The following is a 27,878-nucleotide window of genomic DNA, read 5'->3' as shown; positions in this document are numbered from 1 at the left end:
CCACCACTAGGAGGAGATCACTACATACAGATTATACACCACCACTAGGAGGAGATCACTACATACAGATTATACATCACCACTAGGAGGAGATTACTACATACACATTATACACCACCACTAGGGGGAGATCACTACATACATATTATACACCACCACTAGGGGGAGATCACTACATACATATTATACACCACCACTAGGGGGAGATCACTACATACAGATTATACATCACCACTAGGGGGAGATCACTACATACACATTATACACCACCACTAGGAGGAGATCACTACATACAGATTATACACCACCACTAGGAGGAGATCACTACATACAGATTATACACCACCACTAGGAGGAGCTCACTACATACAGATTATACATCACCACTAGGAGGAGATTACTACATACACATTATACACCACCACTAGGGGGAGATCACTACATACATATTATACACCACCACTAGGGGGAGATCACTACATACATATTATACACCACCACTAGGGGGAGATCACTACATACAGATTATACATCACCACTAGGGGGAGATCACTACATACACATTATACACCACCACTAGGAGGAGATCACTACATACAGATTATACACCACCACTAGGAGGAGATCACTACATACAGATTATACACCACCACTAGGAGGAGCTCACTACATACAGATTATACATCACCACTAGGAGGAGATTACTACATACACATTATACACCACCACTAGGGGGAGATCACTACATACATATTATACACCACCACTAGGGGGAGATCACTACATACATATTATACACCACCACTAGGGGGAGATCACTACATACAGATTATACATCACCACTAGGAGGAGATTACTACATACACATTATACACCACCACTAGGGGGAGCTCACTACATACAGATTATACACCACCACTAGGAGGAGATCACTACATACAGATTATACACCACCACTAGGGGGAGATCACTACATACAGATTATACACCACCACCAGGAGTAGCTCACTACATACAGATTATACATCCACCACTAGGGTGAGTTTACTACATACAGAATATACAGCCACCACTAGGAGGAGATCACTACATACAGATTATACACCACCACTAGGGGGAGCTCACTACATACAGATTATACACCACCACTAGAGGGAGCTCACTACATACAGATTATACACCACCACTAGGGGGAGATCACTACATACAGATTATACACCACCACTAGGAGGAGCTCACTACATACAGATTATACATCCACCACTAGGGTGAGTTTACTACATACAGAATATACAGCCACCACTAGGAGGAGATCACTACATACAGATTATACACCACCACTAGGGGGAGATCACTACATACAGATTATACACCACCACTAGGAGGAGATCACTACATACAGATTATACACCACCACTAGGAGGAGATCACTACATACAGATTATACACCACTACTAGGGGGAGCTCACTACATACAGATTATACACAACCACTAGGGGGAGCTCACTACATACAGATTATACATCCACCACTAGGAGGAGCTCACTACATACAGATTATACACCACCACTAGAGGGAGCTCACTACATACAGATTATACACCACCACTAGGGGGAGATCACTACATACAGATTATACACCACCACTAGGAGGAGCTCACTACATACAGATTATACATCCACCACTAGGGTGAGTTTACTACATACAGATTATACACCACCACTAGAGGGAGCTCACTACATACAGATTATACACCACCACTAGGGGGAGATCACTACATACAGATTATACACCACCACTAGGGGGAGATCACTACATACAGATTATACACCACCACTAGGAGGAGCTCACTACATACAGATTATACATCCACCACTAGGGTGAGTTTACTACATACAAAATATACAGCCACCACTAGGGGGAGATCACTACATACAGATTATACACCACCACTAGGGGGAGCTCACTACATACAGATTATACACCACCACTAGGAGGAGATCACTACATACAGATTATACACCACCACTAGGAGGAGATCACTACATACAGATTATACATCCACCACTAGGGGAAGCTCACTACATACAGATTATACACCACCACTAGGGGAAGCTCACTACATACTGGTTATACACCACCACTAGGGGGAGATCACTACATACAGATTATACATCACCACTAGGGGAAGCTCACTACATACAGATTATACACCACCACTAGGGGAAGCTCACTACATACTGGTTATACACCACCACTAGGGGCAGCTCACTACATACAGATTATACAGCCACCACTAGGGGGAGATCACTACATACAGATTATACAGCCACCACTAGGGGGAGCTCACTACATACAGATTATACACCACCACTAGGGGGAGATCACTACATACAGATTATACACCACCACTAGGAGGAGCTCACTATATACATATTATACAGCCACCACTAGGAGGAGATCACTACATACAGATTATACACCACCACTAGGGGGAGCTCTCTACATACAGATTATACAGCCACCACTAGGGGGAGCTCACTACATACAGATTATACAGACACCACTAGGGGGAGATCACTACATACAGATTATACATCCACCACTAGGAGGAGCTCACTACATACAGATTATACAGCCACCACTAGGAGGAGCTCACTACATACAGATTATACAGCCACCACTAGGGGGAGCTCACTACATACAGATTATACAGACACCACTAGGGGGAGATCACTACATACAGATTATACATCCACCACTAGGAGGAGCTCACTACATACAGATTATACACCACCACTAGGGGGAGATCACTACATACAGATTATACAGCCACCACTAGGGGGAGCTCACTACATACAAATTATACACCACCACTAGGAGGAGCTCACTACATACAGATTATACAGCCACCACTAGGAGGAGATCACTACATACAGATTATACACCACCACTAGGGGGAGATCACTACATACAGATTATACATCACCACTAGGGGGAGCTCACTACATACAGATTATACACCACCACTAGGGGGAGATCACTACATACAGATTATACACCACCACTAGGAGGAGCTCACTACATACAGATTATACAGCCACCACTAGGGGGAGCTCACTACATACAGATTATACACCACCACTACGAGGAGCTCACTACATACAGATTATACACCACCACTAGCAGGAGATCACTACATACAGATTATACAGCCACCACTAGGAGGAGATCACTACATACAGATTATACACCACCACTAGGAGGAGATCACTACATACAGATAATACACCACCACTAGGGGGAGATCACTACGTACAGATTATACACCACCACTAGGGGGAGCTCACTACATACAGATTATACACCACCACTAGGAGGAGATCACTACATACAGATTATACACCACCACTAGGAGGAGATCACTACATACAGATTATACAGCCACCACTAGGGGGAGATCACTACATACAGATTATACACCACCACTAGGGGAAGATCACTACATACAGATTATACATCCACCACTAGGAGGAGATCACTACATACAGATTATACACCACCACTAGGGGGAGCTCACTACATACAGATTATACACCACCACTAGGAGGAGCTCACTACATACAGATTATACACCACCACTAGGAGGAGCTCACTACATACAGATTATACACCACCACTAGGGGGGCTCTGTACATACAGATTACAGCAGGCCTGATCCCTGTTTCATCTCACGTGTGATTGAGGCTTATGGGGCGTATTCCTGCTGTAAGCAGCTGGTGTTTGATGTGAATTGGTTGTGACTGCGTTGAGGTTTACGTTGTAGTTGGTGACCGCGATGTTTGGAGAGCGTGTTCTGTGTTAGACGCCGCCATTGTTTACTGCAGAATCCAAACAACATCCCGGGATTATATGTATCAGATGTAAGGAAGGGATCGGAATGTGCGGCTGACAATGGCGCTGGCAGCTGTGGTCCCGCCATTCCTGGGGCATCATCTTTACTGGTCTTCTACTGCAGCTGGGTGACGGTCCCAGTACAGTGAGCACCCAGCTTTCCCATGATCAGATGGACATACATCACAGATGGCGAGTGGCATGGGCTGCCTGGATCTGATGGGGGTGATGGTTCATTGAAGGTCGCTTCCACCAAAAGGTTTCTGTAAATAATCGGAGGAATCCAAACAGCAAATGGCCAAAGCTTCAATCAGTGACCCCTGACCCCACTGACTGGATCCCCTACAACCCTGTGACCCCATGTCCTGCCAGCACCCATCCCTGGGGTGCAACACCCGGAACCTGTAGAACCTGGAAGATCAGGCCATCCGGATTATCAGAGGCAATAATCCTGCTCTCAGCTGAGGGTTTGTTACAATTGAAACAAAGAGAATTTTATCCCAGCTCACCTCCGAGATCACATGGATGTCGGCACGGAACCCGCCTTTGTTACAATTGCACAGTCCTTGAAGCCCTCTGTTACTTTGCTACAATGTGTCAGCCTGGAGTCCCAGCTGTTTAGTGCACAGAACATTGTCTACAATTGTCTTGATACAATTGTAACAAATCCTCAGCTGAGCGAAGGTTTGACTATATAGAGAAATATTGCCTCTGAATAGAAACAGCAAGCAGAGGTATTGTAAGTGGTGAGAAATTGTAATGAACTGACAACTGCAGCTCAGAAGACAGTAGCACACAGGATAGGCTTAGATACACAGTGAAGAATTTATCACACATGATAAGATTAGATACACAGCTCAGCATCCAGTATCACACACAATTGGATTAGATACACAGCTCAGCAGACAGTATCACACAGGATAGGATTAGATACACAGCTCAGCAGGCAGTATCACACAGGATAGGATTAGATACACCGCTCAGCAGGCAGTATCACACAGGATAGAATTAGATACACGGCTCAGCAGACAGTATCACACACAATTGGATTAGGTACACAGCTCAGCAGACAGTATCACACAGGATTGGATTAGATACTCAGCTCAGCAGCCAGTATCACACACTATTGGATTAGATACACAGCTCAGCAGCCAGTATCACACACTATTGGATTAGATACACAGCTCAGCAGCCAGTATCACACACAATTGGATTAGATACTCAGCTCAGCAGCCAGTATCACACACAATTGGATTAGATACACAGCTCATCAGGCAGTATCACACACAATTGGATTAGATACACAGCTCAGCAGCCAGTATCACACACAATTGGATTAGATACACAGCTCAGCAGACAGTATCACACACAATTTGATTAGATACACAGCTCAGCAGGCAGTATCACACACAATTTGATTAGATACACAGCTCAGCAGCCAGTATCACACACAATTGGATTAGATACACAGCTCAGCAGCCAGTATCACACACAATTGGATTAGATACACAGCTCAGCAGCCAGTATCACACACAATTGGATTAGATACACAGCTCAGCAGCCAGTATCACACACAATTGGATTAGATACACAGCTCAGCAGCCAGTATCACACACAATTGGATTAGATACTCAGCTCAGCAGACAGTATCACACATAATTGGATTAGATACACAGCTCCGCAGCCAGTATCACACACAATTGGATTAGATACTCAGCTCAGCAGCCAGTATCACACACAATTGGATTAGATACACAGCTCAGCAGCCAGTATCACACAGGATAGGATTAGATATACAGCTCAGCAGACAGTATCACACACAATTGGATTAGATACTCAGCTCAGCAGCCAGTATCACACACAATTGGATTAGATACACAGCTCAGCAGCCAGTATCACACAGGATAGGATTAGATACACAGCTCAGCAGCCAGTATCACACACAATTGGATTAGATACTCAGCTCAGCAGCCAGTATCACACACAATTGGATTAGATACACAGCTCAGCAGCCAGTATCACACAGGATAGGATTAGATAAACAGCTCAGCAGACATTATCACACACTATTGGATTAGATACACAGCTCAGCAGACAGTATCACACAGGATAGGATTAGATACACAGCTCAGAAGACAGTATCACACACTATTGGATTAGATACACGTGTGACCCCGGTGTGTTGCAGCCCTGGAGGTCACATTCCTGGTGTCTGGACATTTGCTGGGTGCACCTGACCCCCGGCAGACACGTGTCACTCAGACGTCTCTGGGTTGAGGGGATTTGCTGACATGTGGCCACAAATTGCTCTACAAGAGGAACAGATGGAGCTGAATGTGGTTCTCATTTGGGTGAGCAGGAATCTTAGTATCGGGGGTCCGCCATGTGGAGGATAGACGTGTGGGGGGTCCATCGAGCTGGGGAGGGGCTCACACCCTAATAGCACAGACCGCCAGCACCTCATGTACAATAGGAGGTATCAAACATGGGGGAGACCCCAATAATACCACAGCGGAGCCCTAGGGTGTGCACTGATAGGATTAGATACAGGATGTATCCAATCATGTGTCAGGTCTGCTATATTAATAATAACACCCCTTTATACTCCCTACAGAGTAATAACACCCCTTTATACTCCCTACAGAGTAATAACACCCCTTTATACCCCCTACAGAGTAATAACACCCGATGTACCCCTACAGAGTAATAACACCCCTTTATACCCCTACAGAGTAATAATACCTGATGTACCCCTACAGAGTAATAACACCCCTTTATACCCCCTACAGAGTAATAACACCCCTTTATACCCCCTACAGAGTAATAACACCCGATGTACCCCTACAGAGTAATAACACCCCTTTATACCCCTACAGAGTAATAACACCCGATGTACCCCTACAGAGTAATAATACCCCTTTATACCCCTACAGAGTAATAACACCCCTTTATACTCCCTACAGAGTAATAACACCCCTTTATACCCCCTACAGAGTAATAACACCCGATGTACCCCTACAGAGTAATAACACCCCTTTATACTCCCTACAGAGTAATAACACCCCTTTATACTCCCTACAGAGTAATAACACCCTTTATACTCCCTACAGAGTAATAACACCCCTTTATACCCCCTACAGAGTAATAACACCCGATGTACCCCTACAGAGTAATAACACCCCTTTATACCCCTACAGAGTAATAACACCCCTTTATACTCCCTACAGAGTAATAACACCCCTTTATACCCCCTACAGAGTAATAACACCCGATGTACCCCTACAGAGTAATAACACCCCTTTATACTCCCTACAGAGTAATAACACCCCTTTATACCCCCTACAGAGTAATAACACCCGATGTACCCCTACGGAGTAATAACACCCCTTTATACCCCCTACAGAGTAATAACACCCCTTTATACCCCCTACAGAGTAATAACACCCGATGTACCCCTACAGAGTAATAACACCCCTTTATACCCCTACAGACTAATAACACCCCTTTGTACTCCCTACAGAGTAATAACACCCCTTTATACCCCCTACAGAGTAATAACACCCGATGTACCCCTACAGAGTAATAACACCCCTTTATACTCCCTACAGAGTAATAACACCCCTTTATACTCCCTACAGAGTAATAACACCCTTTATACTCCCTACAGAGTAATAACACCCCTTTATACCCCCTACAGAGTAATAACACCCGATGTACCCCTACAGAGTAATAACACCCCTTTATACTCCCTACAGAGTAATAACACCCCTTTATACCCCCTACAGAGTAATAACACCCGATGTACCCCTACAGAGTAATAACACCCCTTTATACTCCCTACAGAGTAATAACACCCCTTTATACTCCCTACAGAGTAATAACACCCCTTTATACTCCCTACAGAGTAATAACACCCCTTTATACTCCCTACAGAGTAATAACACCCCTTTATACTCCCTACAGAGTAATAACACCCTTTATACTCCCTACAGAGTAATAATACCCGATGTACCCCTATAGAGTAATAGTACCCTTTTATACCCCCTTCAGAGTAATAATACCCGATGTACACCTACAGCGGAATAACACCCCTTTATACCCCCTGCAGAGTACTAATACCCATTATACCCCTACAGAGTAATAACACCCCTTTATACCCCTACAGAGTAATAACACCCCTTTATACTCCCTACAGAGTAATAATACCCGATGTACCCCTACAGAGTAATAACACCCTTTTATACCCCCTTCAGAGTAATAACACCCCTTTATGCCCTCTACAGAGTAATAATACCCATTATACCCCTACAGAGTAATAACACCCGATGTACCCCTACAGAGTAATAACACCCCTTAATACCCCTACAGAGTAATAACACCCCTTTATACCCCCTGCAGAGTACTAATACCCATTATACCCCTACAGAGTAATAGCACCCCTTTATACCCCCTACCTAATACTAATACCCATTATACCCCCTACAGAGTAATAATACCCCTTCATACCCCTAGAAAGTAATAAAACCCCTTTATACCCCCTACAGAGTAATAAAACCCCTTTATACCCTCTACAGAGTCTAGAATCTGTAGGGGGCGCTCTCTCTCTCTCTCCGTCATCTACCACAATTACATGGACCCCTGGATTTCAGGAAGAAAAAAAAAATCAACTCTAGAAATTTGGGAATAAGTTGGACCTGCATTACCCGCATTTCTACAAACATTACCACAGATCCAGGTACACCCTGATTCGGGGGATCCCTCTGTCCAGCCTCTTATATTTGGTCCAATCTTTCAGGTTCTGTATGATGTTCAGGGTAATACTTGTGCTGTGGTCGCATTGTTCTTGAGATTAAGTCCTAGTACATTGTAGCGCAGGTGTAATATTACTATAATTTTATATTGCTATTATCTTGGTAAGGCACCCACCTCTCCGGGTGCAGGCCACCAGATAACCCCCGCAGCCAGCACCCATTTTAGCCTATTTGGATTATTTCATCTATTCCTGTTTCTTGGCTAAAAGACTGATTTCCTTTGGGGAAGTTTCAGAAATCTCCCCCAATGTAGCAACTCCACGTACTTACCTCTAAGGACCTTCCTATGTCCTGTGATTCTGTAGTGTGATCTGGTTATGTGATGAGGTCATGTGATGGAGTGATGAGGTCATGTGGTATAGTGATGAGGTCATGAGATATAGTGATGAGGTCATGAGATATAGTGATGAGGTCATGTGATGGTGTGATGAGGTCATGTGATGGAGTGATGAGGTCATGTGATGGTGATGAGGTCATGTGATGGTGATGAGGTCATGAGATATAGTGATGAGGTCATGTGATATAGTGATGAGGTCATGTGATATAGTGATTAGGTCATGAGATATAGTGATGAGGTCATGAGATATAGTGATTAGGTCATGAGATATAGTGATGAGGTCATGAGATATAGTGATTAGGTCATGTGATATAGTGATGAGGTCATGAGATATAGTGATGAGGTCATGAGATATAGTGATGAGGTCATGTGATGGTGTGATGAGGTCATGTGATGGAGTGATGAGGTCATGTCATGGTGATGAGGTCATGAGATATAGTGATGAGGTCATGTGATATAGTGATGAGGTCATGTGATATAGTGATGAGGTCATGAGATATAGTGATGAGGTCATGAGATATAGTGATGAGGTCATGAGATATAGTGATGAGGTCATGTGATATAGTGATGAGGTCATGTGATATAGTGATGAGGTCATGAGATATAGTGATGAGGTCATGTGATATAGTGATGAGGTCATGAGATATAGTGATGAGGTCATGAGATAGTGATTAGGTCATGAGATATAGTGATGAGGTCATGAGATATAGTGGGGAGGTCATGTGATATCGTGATGAGGTCATGAGATATCGTGAGGAGGTCATGAGATATCGTGAGGAGGTCATGAGATATCGTGAGGAGGTCATGAGATATCGTGAGGAGGTCATGAGATATCGTGAGGAGGTCATGAGATATAGTGATGAGGTCATGTGATATAGTGATGAGGTCATGAGATATAGTGATGAGGTCATGAGATATAGTGATGAGGTCATGGGATGGTGTGATGAGGTCATGTAATGGAATGAGGTCATGTGATATAGTGATGAGGTCATGTGATATAGTGATGAAGTCATGAGATATCGTGATGAGGTCATGAGATATCGTGATGAGGTCATGAGATATAGTGATGAGGTCATGAGATATCGTGAGGAGGTCATGAGATATCGTGATGAGGTCATGAGATATCGTGAGGAGGTCATGAGATATAGTGATGAGGTCATGTGATATAGTGATGAGGTCATGAGATATAGTGATGAGGTCATGAGATATAGTGATGAGGTCATGGGATGGTGTGATGAGGTCATGTAATGGAATGAGGTCATGTGATATAGTGTTAGGTTTCCACAGGTCCATCCTTCCTTTCCACATTATTTCTGCTGATGTGTCGGCCATATCTGTGGCGCAGTCACTAGTCTCCTCTTTGTTCTGGTGATTTGTTTGATATTGTCTGTTGTGGGGCGCCAGCAGGTTAGGGCCCATCATCCACACATCCTGAAAATTCCCCACAGCTGTGGAGGAGGATGTGGCCCCTAAACCCTCCTCGAGCCCCTCACTAATCAGCGGGAGGTGAAGGTAAAATACCTAATTTGTCCGGAGAGCTGACACCTGGATTCTTGCTTCCTACAGTGGATATAACCACGTGTGGCACAGAGGGGGCATAAGAATGTATATAGGGCCCCCCATGATATGTAACTGGTGGCTACGGATTCCGGAACATTCCACCATTCTATAGCGACAGTGCAGTGGATCCGGGGAGGAGGACAAGACAATATGGCGACATGCAGGATCATAGACAAGACTATGGCTGCTGTATTATAGGGATTGTACACCGCAGCTATAATACCGCCATATACACAGCAGCTATAATACCGCCATATACACAGCAGCTATAATACCGCCATATACACAGCAGCTATAATACCGCCATATACACTGGAGATCAGAATTAGAGAACAATCATTTTTTTCAGGAATAATGTAATCTCCATTGATGAACATGTGATGGATGTGTACGGGGTCTCCAGGCCACTAGAACAGGGTTTTACCCAATCAGCAAAATATCAACATAAAACCTTTATTATACATAAAACCTGATGCTGATAATTAGAGAACAGCAATGACTGGAGAACAGAGAGAGATTATAATGACATTTCCTGCAGGTCCCGGCAGTCCCAGTCAGTAGTGAGAGGACAGGACCTCGGCCCCGGCCACAGGACCTCAGCCCCGGGCCGCAGGACCTCAGCCCCGGGCCGCAGGACCTCAGCCCCGGGCCGCAGGACCTCAGCCCCGGGCCGCAGGACCTCAGCCCCGGGCCGCAGGACCTCAGCCCCGGGCCGCAGGACCTCAGCCCCGGCCACAGGACATCACTAGTCCTCACACGGCTCTGCTGGGATCTGCTCTGATCTTCTCCCAGTCTCTTCCTCAGTTTTTTGTCGGTTTCCTGTACATAACTTTGTCACCAAGGATTTTCCAGAATTTTGCTATTGGGTTTAGATCAGGACTCTGATCTGTTTCAATAGAACTGCTTTACGCAAAGAAGGATCCGCGTGTTGTTGAGGAAGGTTCTGATACTTGCATTCTCTCTGCCCTGTAGCTGTATGAGAGGTCCAACTCCTGCTGCAGAAAACATTCCCCAAACCCTGACACTTCCTCCACCTCCTTCCACTGACTTCTTTACACACTTTGGGTTCAGTCTCTCCTCAGTTTGTCGATGAATGTGATGTTTCCCATTAGACCCAAATAAATGAAACTTTCTTACATCACTAAAATGTACTGTGGAAACTTCATCCACACAACCTGCTCCTCAGCAGAGGTGAGTCCTGGGCAGCACAGTGGCTGAGTGGGTAGCACTTCTGCCTTGCAGCGCTGGGGTCCTAGGTTTAAATCCCACCCAGGTCAACATCTGCAAAGAGTTTTTATATTCTTTACATGCTTGCGCGGGTTTCCTCCGGTTTCCTCCCACACTCCAAAACATACTGGTAGGTTGTTTAGATTGTGAGCCCCATTGGGACCAATTTGCTATGCTTTGTGCAGCGCTGCAGAATCTGTAGGCGCTATATAAATAAAGAATTATTAGACTTGCCTCCTGATTCTTGCTGCAGAGTCGGCTTTCAGTCCAAATGCTCTAAAACGTGGAGACACTGTATTAGGAGAAAGATCCAGAGATCTGAAAGTGTCTGTTATCAGTGTGATCAGTGTCTTTTACAATTATCTCATTTACATTTTTATTCTCTGCTTAAAAATATATACAATTTATGAAAAAAGCTAAAAATACTAAATACTGATATTCCTCATGTTAGGATATAATCACATAGGACACACATTAAGGGAAGAGTTTGCTGTTCTCTAATTTTGATCTCCAGTGTACATGAGATACACAGCTGGAGCTATAATACCGCCATATACATGAGATACACAGCTGGAGCTATAATACCGCCATATACATGAGATACACAGCTGGATTTATAATACCGCCATATACATGAGATACACAGCTGGAGCTATAATACCGCCATATACATGAGATACACGGCTGGAGCTATAATACCGCCATATACATGAGATACACGGCTGGAGCTATAATACCGCCATATACATGAGATACACGGCTGGAGCTATAATACCGCCATATACATGAGATACACGGCTGGAGCTATAATACCGCCATATACATGAGATACACGGCTGGAGCTATAATACCGCCATATACATGAGATACACAGCTGGAGCTATAATACTGCCATATACATGAGATACACAGCTGGAGCTATAATACCGCCATATACATGAGATACACGGCTGGAGCTATAATACCGCCATATACATGAGATACACAGCTGGAGCCATAATACCGCCATATACATGAGATACACGGCTGGAGCTATAATACCGCCATATAAATGAGATACACAGCTGGAGCTATAATACCCCCATATACATGAGATACACAGCTGGAGCTATAATACCGCCATATACATGAGATACACAGCTGGAGCTATAATACCGCCATATACATGAGATACACAGCTGGAGCTATATAATACCGCCATATACATGAGATACACAGCTGGAGCTATATAATACCGCCATATACATGAGATACACAGCTGGAGCTATAATACCCCCATATACATGAGATACACAGCTGGAGCTATAATACCGCCATATACATGAGATACACAGCTGGAGCTATAATACCGCCATATACATGAGATACACAGCTGGAGCTATATAATACCGCCATATACATGAGATACACAGCTGGAGCTATAATACCGCCATATACATGAGATACACAGCTGGAGCTATAATACCGCCATATACATGAGATACACAGCTGGAGCCATAATACCGCCATATACATGAGATACACGGCTGGAGCTATAATACCGCCATATACATGAGATACACGGCTGGAGCTATAATACCGCCATATACATGAGATACACAGCTGGAGCTATAATACCGCCATATACATGAGATACACAGCTGGAGCTATAATACCGTCATATACATGAGATACACGGCTGGAGCTATAATACCGCCATATACATGAGATACACAGCTGGAGCTATAATACCGCCATATACATGAGATACACAGCTGGATTTATAATACCGCCATATACATGAGATACACAGCTGGAGCTATAATACCGCCATATACATGAGATACACAGCTGGAGCTATAATACCGCCATATACATGAGATACACGGCTGGAGCTATAATACCGCCATATACATGAGATACACAGCTGGAGCTATAATACCGCCATATACATGAGATACACAGCTGGAGCTATAATACTGCCATATACATGAGATACACAGCTGGAGCTATAATACCGCCATATACATGAGATACACAGCTGGAGCTATAATACCGCCATATACATGAGATACACGGCTGGAGCTATAATACCGCCATATACATGAGATACACAGCTGGAGCTATAATACCGCCATATACATGAGATACACAGCTGGAGCTATAATACCGCCATATACATGAGATACACGGCTGGAGCTATAATACCGCCATATACATGAGATACACAGCTGGAGCCATAATACCGCCATATACATGAGATACACGGCTGGAGCTATAATACCGCCATATACATGAGATACACAGCTGGAGCTATAATACCTCCATATACATGAGATACACAGCTGGATTTATAATACCGCCATATACATGAGATACACAGCTGGAGCTATAATACCGCCATATACATGAGATACACAGCTGGAGCTATAATACCGCCATATACATGAGATACACGGCTGGAGCTATAATACCGCCATATACATGAGATACACAGCTGGAGCTATAATACCGCCATATACATGAGATACACAGCTGGAGCTATAATACTGCCATATACATGAGATACACAGCTGGAGCTATAATACTGCCATATAAATGAGATACACAGCTGGAGCTATAATACCGCCATATAAATGAGATACACAGCTGGAGCTATAATACCCCCATATAAATGAGATACACAGCTGGAGCTATAATACCGCCATATACATGAGATACACAGCTGGAGCTATAATACCGCCATATACATGAGATACACAGCTGGAGCTATAATACCGCCATATACATGAGATACACAGCTGGAGCTATAATACCGCCATATACATGAGATACACAGCTGGAGCTATAATACCGCCATATACATGAGATACACAGCTGGAGCTATATAATACCGCCATATACATGAGATACACAGCTGGAGCTATAATACCCCCATATACATGAGATACACAGCTGGAGCTATAATACCGCCATATACATGAGATACACAGCTGGAGCTATAATACCGCCATATACATGAGATACACAGCTGGAGCTATAATACCCCCATATACATGAGATACACAGCTGGAGCTATAATACCGCCATATACATGAGATACACAGCTGGAGCTATAATACTGCCATATACATGAGATACACAGCTGGAGCTATATAATACCGCCATATACATGAGGTACACAGCTGGAGCTATAATACCGCCATATACATGAGATACACAGCTGGAGCTATAATACCGCCATATACATGAGATACACGGCTGGAGCTATAATACCGCCACATACATGAGATACACGGCTGGAGCTATAATACCGCCATATACATGAGATACACGACTGGAGCTATAATACCGCCATATACATGAGATACACAGCTGGATTTATAATACCGCCATATATATGAAATACACAGCTGGAGCTATAATACCACCATATACATGAGATACAATACAGCTGGAGCTATAATACCGCCATATACATGAGATACACAGCTGGATTTATAATACCGCCATATATATGAAATACACAGCTGGAGCTATAATACCGCCATATACATGAGATACACAGCTGGAGCTATAATACCTCCATATACATGAGATACACAGCTGGAGCTATAATACCGCCATATACATGAGATACACCGCTGGAGCTATAATACCGCCATATACATGAGATACACAGCTGGAGCTATAATACCGCCATATACATGAGATACACAGCTGGAGCTATAATACCGCCATATACATGAGATACACAGCTGGGGCCATAATACCGCCATATACATGAGATACACGGCTGGAGCTATAATACCGCCATATACATGAGATACACAGCTGGAGCCATAATACCGCCATATACATGAGATACACAGCTGGAGCTATAATACCGCCATATACATGAGATACACAGCTGGAGCTATAATACCGCCATATACATGAGATACACAGCTGGAGCTATAATACCGCCATATACATGAGATACACGGCTGGAGCTATAATACCGCCATATACATGAGATACACAGCTGGAGCTATAATACCGCCATATACATGAGATACACAGCTGGAGCTATAATACTGCCATATACATGAGATACACAGCTGGAGCTATAATACCGCCATATAAATGAGATACACAGCTGGAGCTATAATACCCCCATATAAATGAGATACACAGCTGGAGCTATATAATACCGCCATATACATGAGATACACAGCTGGAGCTATAATACCCCCATATACATGAGATACACAGCTGGAGCTATAATACCGCCATATACATGAGATACACAGCTGGAGCTATAATACCGCCATATACATGAGATACACAGCTGGAGCTATATAATACCGCCATATACATGAGATACACAGCTGAAACTATAATACCCCCATATACATGAGATACACAGCTGGAGCTATAATACCGCCATATACATGAGATACACAGCTGGAGCTATAATACCGCCATATACATGAGATACACAGCTGGAGCTATATAATACCGCCATATACATGAGATACACAGCTGGAGCTATAATACCCCCATATACATGAGATACACAGCTGGAGCTATAATACCGCCATATACATGAGATACACAGCTGGAGCTATAATACCGCCATATACATGAGATACACAGCTGGAGCTATAATACCCCCATATACATGAGATACACAGCTGGAGCTATAATACCGCCATATACATGAGATACACAGCTGGAGCTATAATACTGCCATATACATGAGATACACAGCTGGAGCTATATAATACCGCCATATACATGAGGTACACAGCTGGAGCTATAATACCGCCATATACATGAGATACACAGCTGGAGCTATAATACCGCCATATACATGAGATACACGGCTGGAGCTATAATACCGCCACATACATGAGATACACGGCTGGAGCTATAATACCGCCATATACATGAGATACACGGCTGGAGCTATAATACCGCCATATACATGAGATACACAGCTGGAGCTATAATACCGCCATATACATGAGATACACAGCTGGAGCTATAATACCGCCATATACATGAGATACACGGCTGGAGCTATAATACCGCCATATACATGAGATACACGGCTGGAGCTATAATACCGCCATATACATGAGATACACGGCTGGAGCTATAATACCGCCATATACATGAGATACACGACTGGAGCTATAATACCGCCATATACATGAGATACACAGCTGGATTTATAATACCGCCATATATATGAAATACACAGCTGGAGCTATAATACCACCATATACATGAGATACAATACAGCTGGAGCTATAATACCGCCATATACATGAGATACACAGCTGGATTTATAATACCGCCATATATATGAAATACACAGCTGGAGCTATAATACCGCCATATACATGAGATACACAGCTGGAGCTATAATACCTCCATATACATGAGATACACAGCTGGAGCTATAATACCGCCATATACATGAGATACACCGCTGGAGCTATAATACCGCCATATACATGAGATACACAGCTGGAGCTATAATACCGCCATATACATGAGATACACAGCTGGAGCTATAATACCGCCATATACATGAGATACACAGCTGGATTTATAATACCGCCATATATATGAAATACACAGCTGGAGCTATAATACTGCCATATACATGAGATACACAGCTGGAGCTATAATACCGCCATATACATGAGATACACAGCTGGAGCTATAATACCGCCATATACATGAGATACACAGCTGGGGCCATAATACCGCCATATACATGAGATACACAGCTGGAGCAATAATACCGTCATATACATGAGATACAATACAGCTGGAGCTATAATACCGCCATATACATGAGATACACGGCTGGAGCTATAATACCGCCATATACATGAGATACACAGCTGGAGCTATAATACCGCCATATACATGAGATACACAGCTGGATTTATAATACCGCCATATATATGAAATACACAGCTGGAGCTATAATACCGCCATATACATGAGATACACAGCTGGAGCTATAATACCGCCATATACATGAGATACACAGCTGGAGCTATAATACTGCCATATACATGAGATACACAGCTGGAGCTATAATACCGCCATATACATGAGATACACAGCTGGAGCTATAATACCGCCATATACATGAGATACACAGCTGGGGCCATAATACCGCCATATACATGAGATACACAGCTGGAGCTATAATACCGCCATATACATGAGATACACAGCTGTCAGCTATAATACCGCCATATACATGAGATACAATACAGCTCCACGTCAGAAGGAGACACAGCTGGTGCAATAATACCGTCATATACATGAGATACAATACAGCTGGAGCTATAATACCACCATATACATGAGATACACAGCTGGATTTATAATACCGCCATATATATGAAATACACAGCTGGAGCTATAATACCGCCATATACATGAGATACACAGCTGGAGCTATAATACCTCCATATACATGAGATACACAGCTGGAGCTATAATACCGCCATATACATGAGATACACAGCTGGAGCTATAATACCGCCATATACATGAGATACACAGCTGGAGCTATAATACTGCCATATACATGAGATACACAGCTGGAGCTATAATACCGCCATATACATGAGATACACAGCTGGAGCTATAATACTGCCATATACATGAGATACACAGCTGGAGCTATAATACCGCCATATACATGAGATACACAGCTGGAGCTATAATACCGCCATATACATGAGATACACAGCTGGGGCCATAATACCGCCATATACATGAGATACACAGCTGGAGCTATAATACCGCCATATACATGAGATACAATACAGCTCCACGTCAGAAGGAGACACAGCTGGTGCAATAATACCGCCATATACATGAGATACACAGCTGGAGCTATATAATACCGCCATATACATGAGATACACAGCTGGAGCTATAATACCGCCATATACATGAGATACACAGCTGGGGCCATAATACCGCCATATACATGAGATACACGGCTGGAGCTATAATACCGCCATATACATGAGATACACAGCTGGAGCCATAATACCGCCATATACATGAGATACACAGCTGGAGCTATAATACCGCCATATACATGAGATACACAGCTGGATTTATAATACCGCCATATATATGAGATACACAGCTGGAGCTATAATACCGCCATATACATGAGATACACAGCTGGAGCCATAATACCGCCATATACATGAGATACACAGCTGGAGCTATAATACCTCCATATACATGAGATACACAGCTGGAGCTATAATACCGCCATATACATGAGATACACAGCTGGAGCTATAATACTGCCATATACATGAGATACACAGCTGGAGCTATAATACCGCCATATGCATGAGATACACAGCTGGAGCCATAATACCGCCATATACATGAGATACACAGCTGGAGCTATAATACCGCCATATACATGAGATACACAGCTGGAGCTATAATACCGCCATATACATGAGATACACGGCTGGATTTATAATACCGCCATATATATGAAATACACAGCTGGAGCTATAATACCACCATATACATGAGATACACGGCTGGATTTATAATACCGCCATATATATGAAATACACAGCTGGAGCTATAATACCGCCATATACATAAGATACACAGCTGGAGCTATAATACCGCCATATACATGAGATACACAGCTGGAGCTATAATACCGCCATATACATGAGATACAATACAGCTCCACGTCAGAAGGAGACACAGCCGGTGCAATAATACCGTCATATACACGAGGCCTTAGAAATGTCAGAGTGGTCTGCAGCGGCTTGGTGGTCAGAGGTCACTCACAATACCGTATGATCATACAGGATCTAGCACTGTTACCCCCCATCTATGGTAGGGGACATGAAGCCACCATTGAGGACAAGGCCTTTATTGTGGAGTAGAATACGGACACTGAGGAGTATATAGAATATAGTATATAGCGGTATAGGATGAGCCCCTGCCCGCTGTGTACCATATGTGCGGGTATGGACCGGTCTCCTGCGCCTTCCTGCCACTTTGTTTCCTGTTTATGACATCACGTCTGCGCTGAATGTCCGGAGGTTTCCGGATGATTCGGCAGGTGTGGCTCATTATCCCACATTAAATAATTATCTGCCCCCACCATCCATTACAGGCAATGATTGACAGATGGGGGCGTCCAGCGGGGGGCCCGCACGTCTCTGAATGAGCTGGGACATGTGTCAGTCACCTTGAATCCGGTGAGATGTGGCGGCACAGTGAAGTTGTAGCCGTAGAAACCGTAGGGCGGGTGCAGGGCGAGGGCTGCCGGGGAGAAAATGCTTCCAGATGTGGGGACCCCGTATAACAGGGGGCCACCTGCCGCTGCGCCCCCCACACTCTGATCCTTGGACTCCAGTTTATTGTGTCTTGAGAGGCCGAATGTGGACAGAAACGGGACGTCGACCATGAGGGGAGAAAGTATGTGCCCCCCTGCTGCGACGTGTTTATCCAGAAGAGGACGTGGCCGGAGGAGACTGCCGGGGCAGAGCTTGTAGCACAACGGCGAGTTCACGCTGTGTAGATAGGACTGCGAGCAATGAAGACCCCCGGCGGGCAGGTGAAACGTAGGTGGGGAACAAGATGGAGACAGCAGAGGGGACGGAGCGCCCCCACAGGATGTGCCCGGAGAAGAACCCGATCCTCCGCCTGTACACAAGAAAAAATAAGAAGGATTCTATAGATACATAACACTTCTATTTCTATAATAATACAGCTATACAGTGCCTACATAATACTGCCATATACAGCTCTAATAATACAGCTATATAGTGCCTACATAATACTGCCATATACTGCTCTAATAATACATCTATACAGTGCCTACATAATACTGCCATATACAGCTCTAATAATACAGCTATATAGTGCCTACATAATACTGCCATATACTGCTCTAATAATACAGCTATACAGTGCCTACATAATACTGACATATACTGCTCAAATAATACAGCTATACAGTGCCTACATAATACTGACATATACTGCTCAAATAATAGAGCTACACAGTGCCTACATAATACTGCCATACACTGCTCTAATAATACTGCCATATACTGCTCTAATAATACAGTTATACAGTGCCTACATAATACTGCCATATACTGCTCTAATAATACAGCTATACAGTGCCTACATAATACTGACATATACTGCTCAAATAATACAGCTATACAGTGCCTACATAATACTGACATATACTGCTCAAATAATAGAGCTACACAGTTCCTACATAATACTGCCATACACTGCTCTAATAATACTGCCATATACTGCTCTAATAATACAGTTATACAGTGCCTACATAATACTGCCATATACTGCTCTAATAATACATCTATACAGTGCCTACATAATACTGCCATATACTGCTCTAATAATACATCTATACAGTGCCTACATAATACTGCCATATACTGCTCTAATAATACAGCTATACAGTGCCTACATAATACTGCCATATACTGCTCTAATAATACTGCCATATACTGCTCAAATAATAGAGCTACACAGTGCCTACATAATACTGCCATATACTGCTCTAATAATACTGCCATATACAGCTCTAATAATACATCTATACAGTGCCTACATAATACTGCCATATACAGCTCTAATAATACAGCTATATAGTGCCTACATAATACTGCCATATACTGCTCTAATAATACATCTATACAGTGCCTACATAATACTGCCATATACTACTCTAATAATACATCTATACAGTGCCTACATAATACTGCCATATACAGCTCTAATAATACAGCTATATAGTGCCTACATAATACTGCCATATACTGCTCTAATAATACATCTATACAGTGCCTACATAATACTGCCATATACTGCTCTAATAATACATCTATACAGTGCCTACATAATACTGCAATATACAGCTCTAATAATACAGCTATATAGTGCCTACATAATACTGCCATATACTGCTCAAATAATACAGCTACACAGTGCCTACATAATACTGCCATATACTGCTCTAATAATACAGCTATACAGTGCCTAGATAATACTGCAATATACTGCTCAAATAATAGAGCTATACAGTGCCTACATAATACTGCCATATACTGCTCAAATAATACAGCTATACAGTGCCTTGATAATACTGCAATATACAGCTCAAATAATACAGGTGTACGGTGCATAGATAATACTGCCATATACAGCTCTAATAATACAGCTATACAGTGCCTACATAATACTGCCATATACAGCTCAAATAATAGAGCTATACAGTGCCTACATAATACTGCAATATACAGCTCAAATAATACAGCTGTACGGTGCATAGATAATACTGCCATATACTGCTCAAATAATACAGCTGTACAGTGCCTTGATAATACTGCCATATGCAGCTCTAATAATAGAGCTATACAGTGTCTACATAATACTGCCATATACTGCTCAAATAATACAGCTACACAGTGCCTACATAATACTGCCATATACTGCTCTAATAATACAGCTATACAGTGCCTAGATAATACTGCAATATACTGCTCAAATAATAGAGCTATACAGTGCCTACATAATACTGCCATATACTGCTCAAATAATACAGCTATACAGTGCCTTGATAATACTGCAATATACAGCTCAAATAATACAGGTGTACGGTGCATAGATAATACTGCCATATACAGCTCAAATAATAGAGCTATACAGTGCCTACATAATACTGCCATATACAGCTCAAATAATAGAGCTATACAGTGCCTACATAATACTGCAATATACAGCTCAAATAATACAGCTGTATGGTGCATAGATAATACTGCCATATACTGCTCAAATAATACAGCTGTACAGTGCCTTGATAATACTGCCATATGCAGCTCTAATAATACAGCTATACAGTGCCTACATAATACTGCCATATACAGCTCTAATAATACAGCTATACAGTGCCTACATAATACTGCCATATACAGCTCTAATAATACATCTATACAGTGCCTACATATTACTGCCATATACAGCTCTAATAATACAGCTATACAGTGCCTTGATAATACTGCCATATACTGCTCTAATAATACAGCTATAAAGTGCCTACATAATACTGCCATATACTGCTCTAATAATACAGCTATACAGTGCCTACATAATACTGCCATATACTGCTCTAATAATACAGCTATACAGTGCCTACATAATACTGACATATACTGCTCAAATAATAGAGCTACACAGTTCCTACATAATACTGCCATACACTGCTCTAATAATACAGCTATACAGTGCCTACATAATACTGCCATATTCAGCTCAAATAATACAGCTATAAAGTGCCTACATAATACTGCCATATTCAGCTCAAATAATACAGCTATAAAGTGCCTACATAATACTGCCATATACTGCTCTAATAATACAGCTATACAGTGCCTACATAATACTGCCATATTCAGCTCAAATAATACAGCTATAAAGTGCCTACAGGATACTACCATGAACAGTTTTTGTAAGTTTTCCCACCTACAAAGAAGGGAGTGGTCTGTACTATACTAAGTCACTGCACTTGTGAGAGGCAGAATCTAAAAGAAATTCGGCAAATCACATTTTATGATCTATAAATAATTAATTTGCATTTTTTTATGTGAAATTAGTATTTGAACATCTGTCAGACCTTTTTATTCACTTGTTATTCAAATTTATAGAGGAGAGAAAATGACAATTCAGACATTTGTCGTCTGTAACCTCTTACAGGTGTCATGGCAACCGATCAGCGCCCTCTGATAACATCACAGGCCAATATGGCGGCCTCCATGTGCCACAGTGATCAATGCCGACAGGTGTCAGTCACGTAGTACCACTGGCACCCCAGCACCCCTCACAGACGTAACCCAAAAATCACAGAACTCTTCATTCTTTGAGGGTGGGTAAACTTGAGTCTATGAGGATGAGGGGGTGACACAAGAGCTTACAGTCTATGAGGGGTGACACAAGAGCTTACAGTCTATGAGGATGAGGGGGTGACACAAGAGCTTACAGTCTATGAGGATGAGGGGGTGACACAAGAGCTTACAGTCTATGAGGATGAGGGGGTGACACAAAAGCTTACAGTCTATGAGGATAAGGAGTGACACAAGAGCTTACAGTCAATGAGGATGAGGGGGTGACACAAGAGCTTACAGTCTATGAGGATGAGGGGGTGACACAAGAGCTTACAGTCTATGAGGATGAGGGGGTGACACAAGAGCTTACAGTCTATGAGGATGAGGGGTGACACAAGAGCTTACAGTCTATGATGATGAGGGGGTGACACAAGAGCTTACAGTCTATGAGGATGAGGGGTGACACAAGAGCTTACAGTCTATGAGGATGAGGGGGACACAAGAGCTTACAGTCTATGAGGATGAGAGGGACACAAGAGCTTACAGTCTATGAGGATGAGGGGGTGACAAGAGCTTACAGTCTATGAGGATGAGGGGGGACACAAGAGCTTACAGTCTATGAGGATGAGGGGGAGACACAAGAGCTTACAGTCTATGAGGATGAGGGGTGACACAAGAGCTTACAGTCTATGAGAGGGGGGGCACAAGAGCTTACAGTCTATGAGGATGAGGGGGTGACACAAGAGCTTACAGTCTATGAGGATAAGGAGTGACACAAGAGCTTACAGTCAATGAGGATGAGGGGGTGACACAAGAGCTTACAGTCTATGAGGATGAGGGGGTGACACAAGAGCTTACAGTCTATGAGGATGAGGGGGTGACACAAAAGCTTACAGTCTATGAGGATAAGGAGTGACACAAGAGCTTACAGTCAATGAGGATGAGGGGGTGACACAAGAGCTTACAGTCTATGAGGATGAGGGGGTGACACAAGAGCTTACAGTCTATGAGGATGAGGGGGTGACACAAGAGCTTACAGTCTTTGAGGATGAGGGGGGACACAAGAGCTTACAGTCTATGAGGATGAGGGGCTGACACAAGAGCTTACAGTCTATGAGGATGAGGGGTGACACAAGAGCTTAAAGTCTATGAGGATAAGGAGGTGACACAAGAGCTTACAGCCTATGAGGATGAAGGGGGACACAAGAGCTTACAGTCTATGAGGATGAAGGGTGACACAAGAGCTTACAGTCTATGAGGATGAGGGGGTAACACAAGAGCTTACAGTCTATGAGGATGAGGGGGTGACACAAGAGCTTACAGTCTATGAGGATGAGGGGTGACACAAGAGCTTACAGTCTATGAGAGGGGGGGCACAAGAGCTTACAGTCTATGAGGATGAGGGGGTGACACAAGAGCTTACAGTCTATGAGGATAAGGAGTGACACAAGAGCTTACAGTCAATGAGGATGAGGGGGTGACACAAGAGCTTACAGTCTATGAGGATGAGGGGGTGACACAAGAGCTTACAGTCTATGAGGATAAGGAGTGACACAAGAGCTTACAGTCAATGAGGATGAGGGGGTGACACAAGAGCTTACAGTCTATGAGGATGAGGGGGTGACACAAGAGCTTACAGTCTATGAGGATGAGGGGGTGACACAAGAGCTTACAGTCTATGAGGATGAGGGGGTGACACAAGAGCTTACAGTCTATGAGGATGAGGGGGTGACACAAGAGCTTACAGTCTTTGAGGATGAGGGGGGACACAAGAGCTTACAGTCTATGAGGATGAGGGGCTGACACAAGAGCTTACAGTCTATGAGGATGAGGGGTGACACAAGAGCTTAAAGTCTATGAGGATAAGGAGGTGACACAAGAGCTTACAGCCTATGAGGATGAAGGGGGACACAAGAGCTTACAGTCTATGAGGATGAAGGGTGACACAAGAGCTTACAGTCTATGAGGATGAGGGGGTAACACAAGAGCTTACAGTCTATGAGGATGAGGGGGTGACACAAGAGCTTACAGTCTATGAGGATGAGGGGGGACACAAGAGCTTACAGTCTATGAGGATGAGGGGCTGACACAAGAGCTTACAGTCTATGAGGATGAGGGGTGACACAAGAGCTTAAAGTCTATGAGGATGAGGGGGTGACACAAGAGCTTACAGTCTATGAGGATGAAGGGGGACACAAGAGCTTACAGTCTATGAGGATGAGGGGTGACACAAGAGCTTACAGTCTATGAGGATGAGGAGTGACACAAGAGCTTACAGTCTATGAGGATGAGGAGTGACACAAGAGCTTACAGTCTATGAGGATGAAGGGGGACACAAGAGCTTACAGTCTATGAGGATGAGGAGGGCACAAGAGCTTACAGTCTATGAGGATGAAGGGGGACACAAGAGCTTACAGTCTATGAGGATGAAGGGGGACACAAGAGCTTACAGTCTATGAGGATGAGGGGGTGACACAAGAGCTTACAGTCTATGAGGATGAGGTGGTGACACAAGAGCTTACAGTCAATGAGGATGAGGGGGTGACACAAGAGCTTACAGTCTCTGAGGATGAGGGGAGGACACAAGAGCTTACAGTCTCTGAGGATGAGGGGGGGTGACACAAGAGCTTACAGTCTATGAGGATGAGGAGGACACAAGAGCTTACAGTCAACGAGGATGAGGGGGTGACACAAAAGTTACAGTCTGAGGATGAGGGGTGACACAAGAGCTTACAGTCTCTGAGGATGAGGGGGGGGGCACAAGCTTACAGTCTATGAGGATGAGGGGGTGACACAAGAGCTTACAGTCTATGAGGATGAGGGGGTGACACAAGAGCTTACAGTCTATGAGGATGAGGAGGACACAAGAGCTTACAGTCAATGAGGATGAGGGGGTGACACAAGAGCTTACAGTCTATGAGGATGAGGGGGTGACACAAGAGCTTACAGTCTATGAGGATGAGGGGTGACACAAGAGCTTACAGTCTATGAGGATGAGGGGGTGACACAAGAGCTTACAGTCTATGAGGATGAGGGGGTGACACAAGAGCTTACAGTCTATGAGGATGAGGGGGTGACACAAGAGCTTACAGTCTATGAGGATGAGGGGGTGACACAAGAGCTTACAGTCTATGACAGTGATAGCGAACCTTTTAGAGACCGAGTGCCCAAACTACTTCAAAGACGCACTTATTTATCACAAAGTGCCAACACAGAAATGTAATGTGTGATTTATACTCCCTTCTCTGTCACAGCTTTCATTGATACCAGCCCCTGAGGCACCAATAAAGCAGAACATAGTCCCAGGTACAGCTGTCACTTTAATATAGCTCTGTGCACAGCAAGTCCTGGGCTGTCTGGGACTGCAAGAAGATACCTGGAGTCATCTCTGGTGATGGCCTGAGTGCCCACAGAAAGAGCTCAGAGTGCCACCTCCGGCACCCGTGCCATAGGTTCGCCATCACTGGTCTATGAGGATGAGGGGTGACACAAGAGCTTACAGTCTATGAGGATGAGGGGTAACACAAGAGCTTACAGTCTATGAGGATGAGGGGGTGACACAAGAGCTTACAGTCTATGAGGATGAGGGGGTGACACAAGAGCTTACAGTCTATGAGGATGAGGGGGTGACACAAGAGCTTACAGTCTATGAGGATGAGGGGTGACACAAGAGCTTACAGTCTATGAGGATGAGGGGGACACAAGAGCTTACAGTCTATGAGGATGAGGGGTGACACAAGAGCTTACAGTCTATGAGAATGAGGGGGGATAATATACAAGAGGTATAAAAGCTTAATGTGTGCACTTCCCATCCCTGACAGCCCATAATACACCCAGCACCTAGTAACACCCAACTTACCAGGAACATCTGCCCCAAAGGTCTTAAAGTCTAGAGAAAGAGGAGATCTCCAAGGGTAACTTTCCAGAAGACCATCCAAGACCCCCCTAAAAGACATAGCTCATTTCATCAAGGGTGAAAAAAAATTACACCCACATAACAGCACTCTAGTAGCACTAATATAGTAGTTATATTCTTGTACATAGGGGGCAGTATTATAGTAGTTATATTCCTGTACATAGGGGGCAGTATTATACTAGTTATATTCTTGTACATAGGGGGCAGTATTATAGTAGTTA

At 43.6% G+C, this 27,878-nt stretch overlaps 1 protein-coding gene across 1 annotated transcript in view; it reads right to left on the bottom strand.

The window, feature by feature from the left end:
• Positions 1-19,625: 19,625 nt before the first annotated feature.
• The window catches only part of TBX22 (T-box transcription factor 22), a 30,814-nt gene continuing 22,561 nt past the window's right edge, over positions 19,626-27,878 (bottom strand). The window contains exons 7-8 of the mRNA XM_072123324.1: positions 27,601-27,686; positions 19,626-20,526 (exon numbers count right to left, since the gene is read on the bottom strand). Of these exons, the coding sequence (XP_071979425.1) occupies positions 19,988-20,526; positions 27,601-27,686 (625 nt within the window). The 3' untranslated portion in view covers positions 19,626-19,987. The remainder of the gene's footprint in view (positions 20,527-27,600; positions 27,687-27,878) is intronic.

Source organism: Engystomops pustulosus, chromosome 9, assembly GCF_040894005.1.
Source record: "Engystomops pustulosus chromosome 9, aEngPut4.maternal, whole genome shotgun sequence".
Taxonomy (NCBI): Eukaryota; Metazoa; Chordata; class Amphibia; order Anura; family Leptodactylidae; genus Engystomops; species Engystomops pustulosus.
This window is presented reverse-complemented; position numbering and strand designations above follow the sequence as displayed.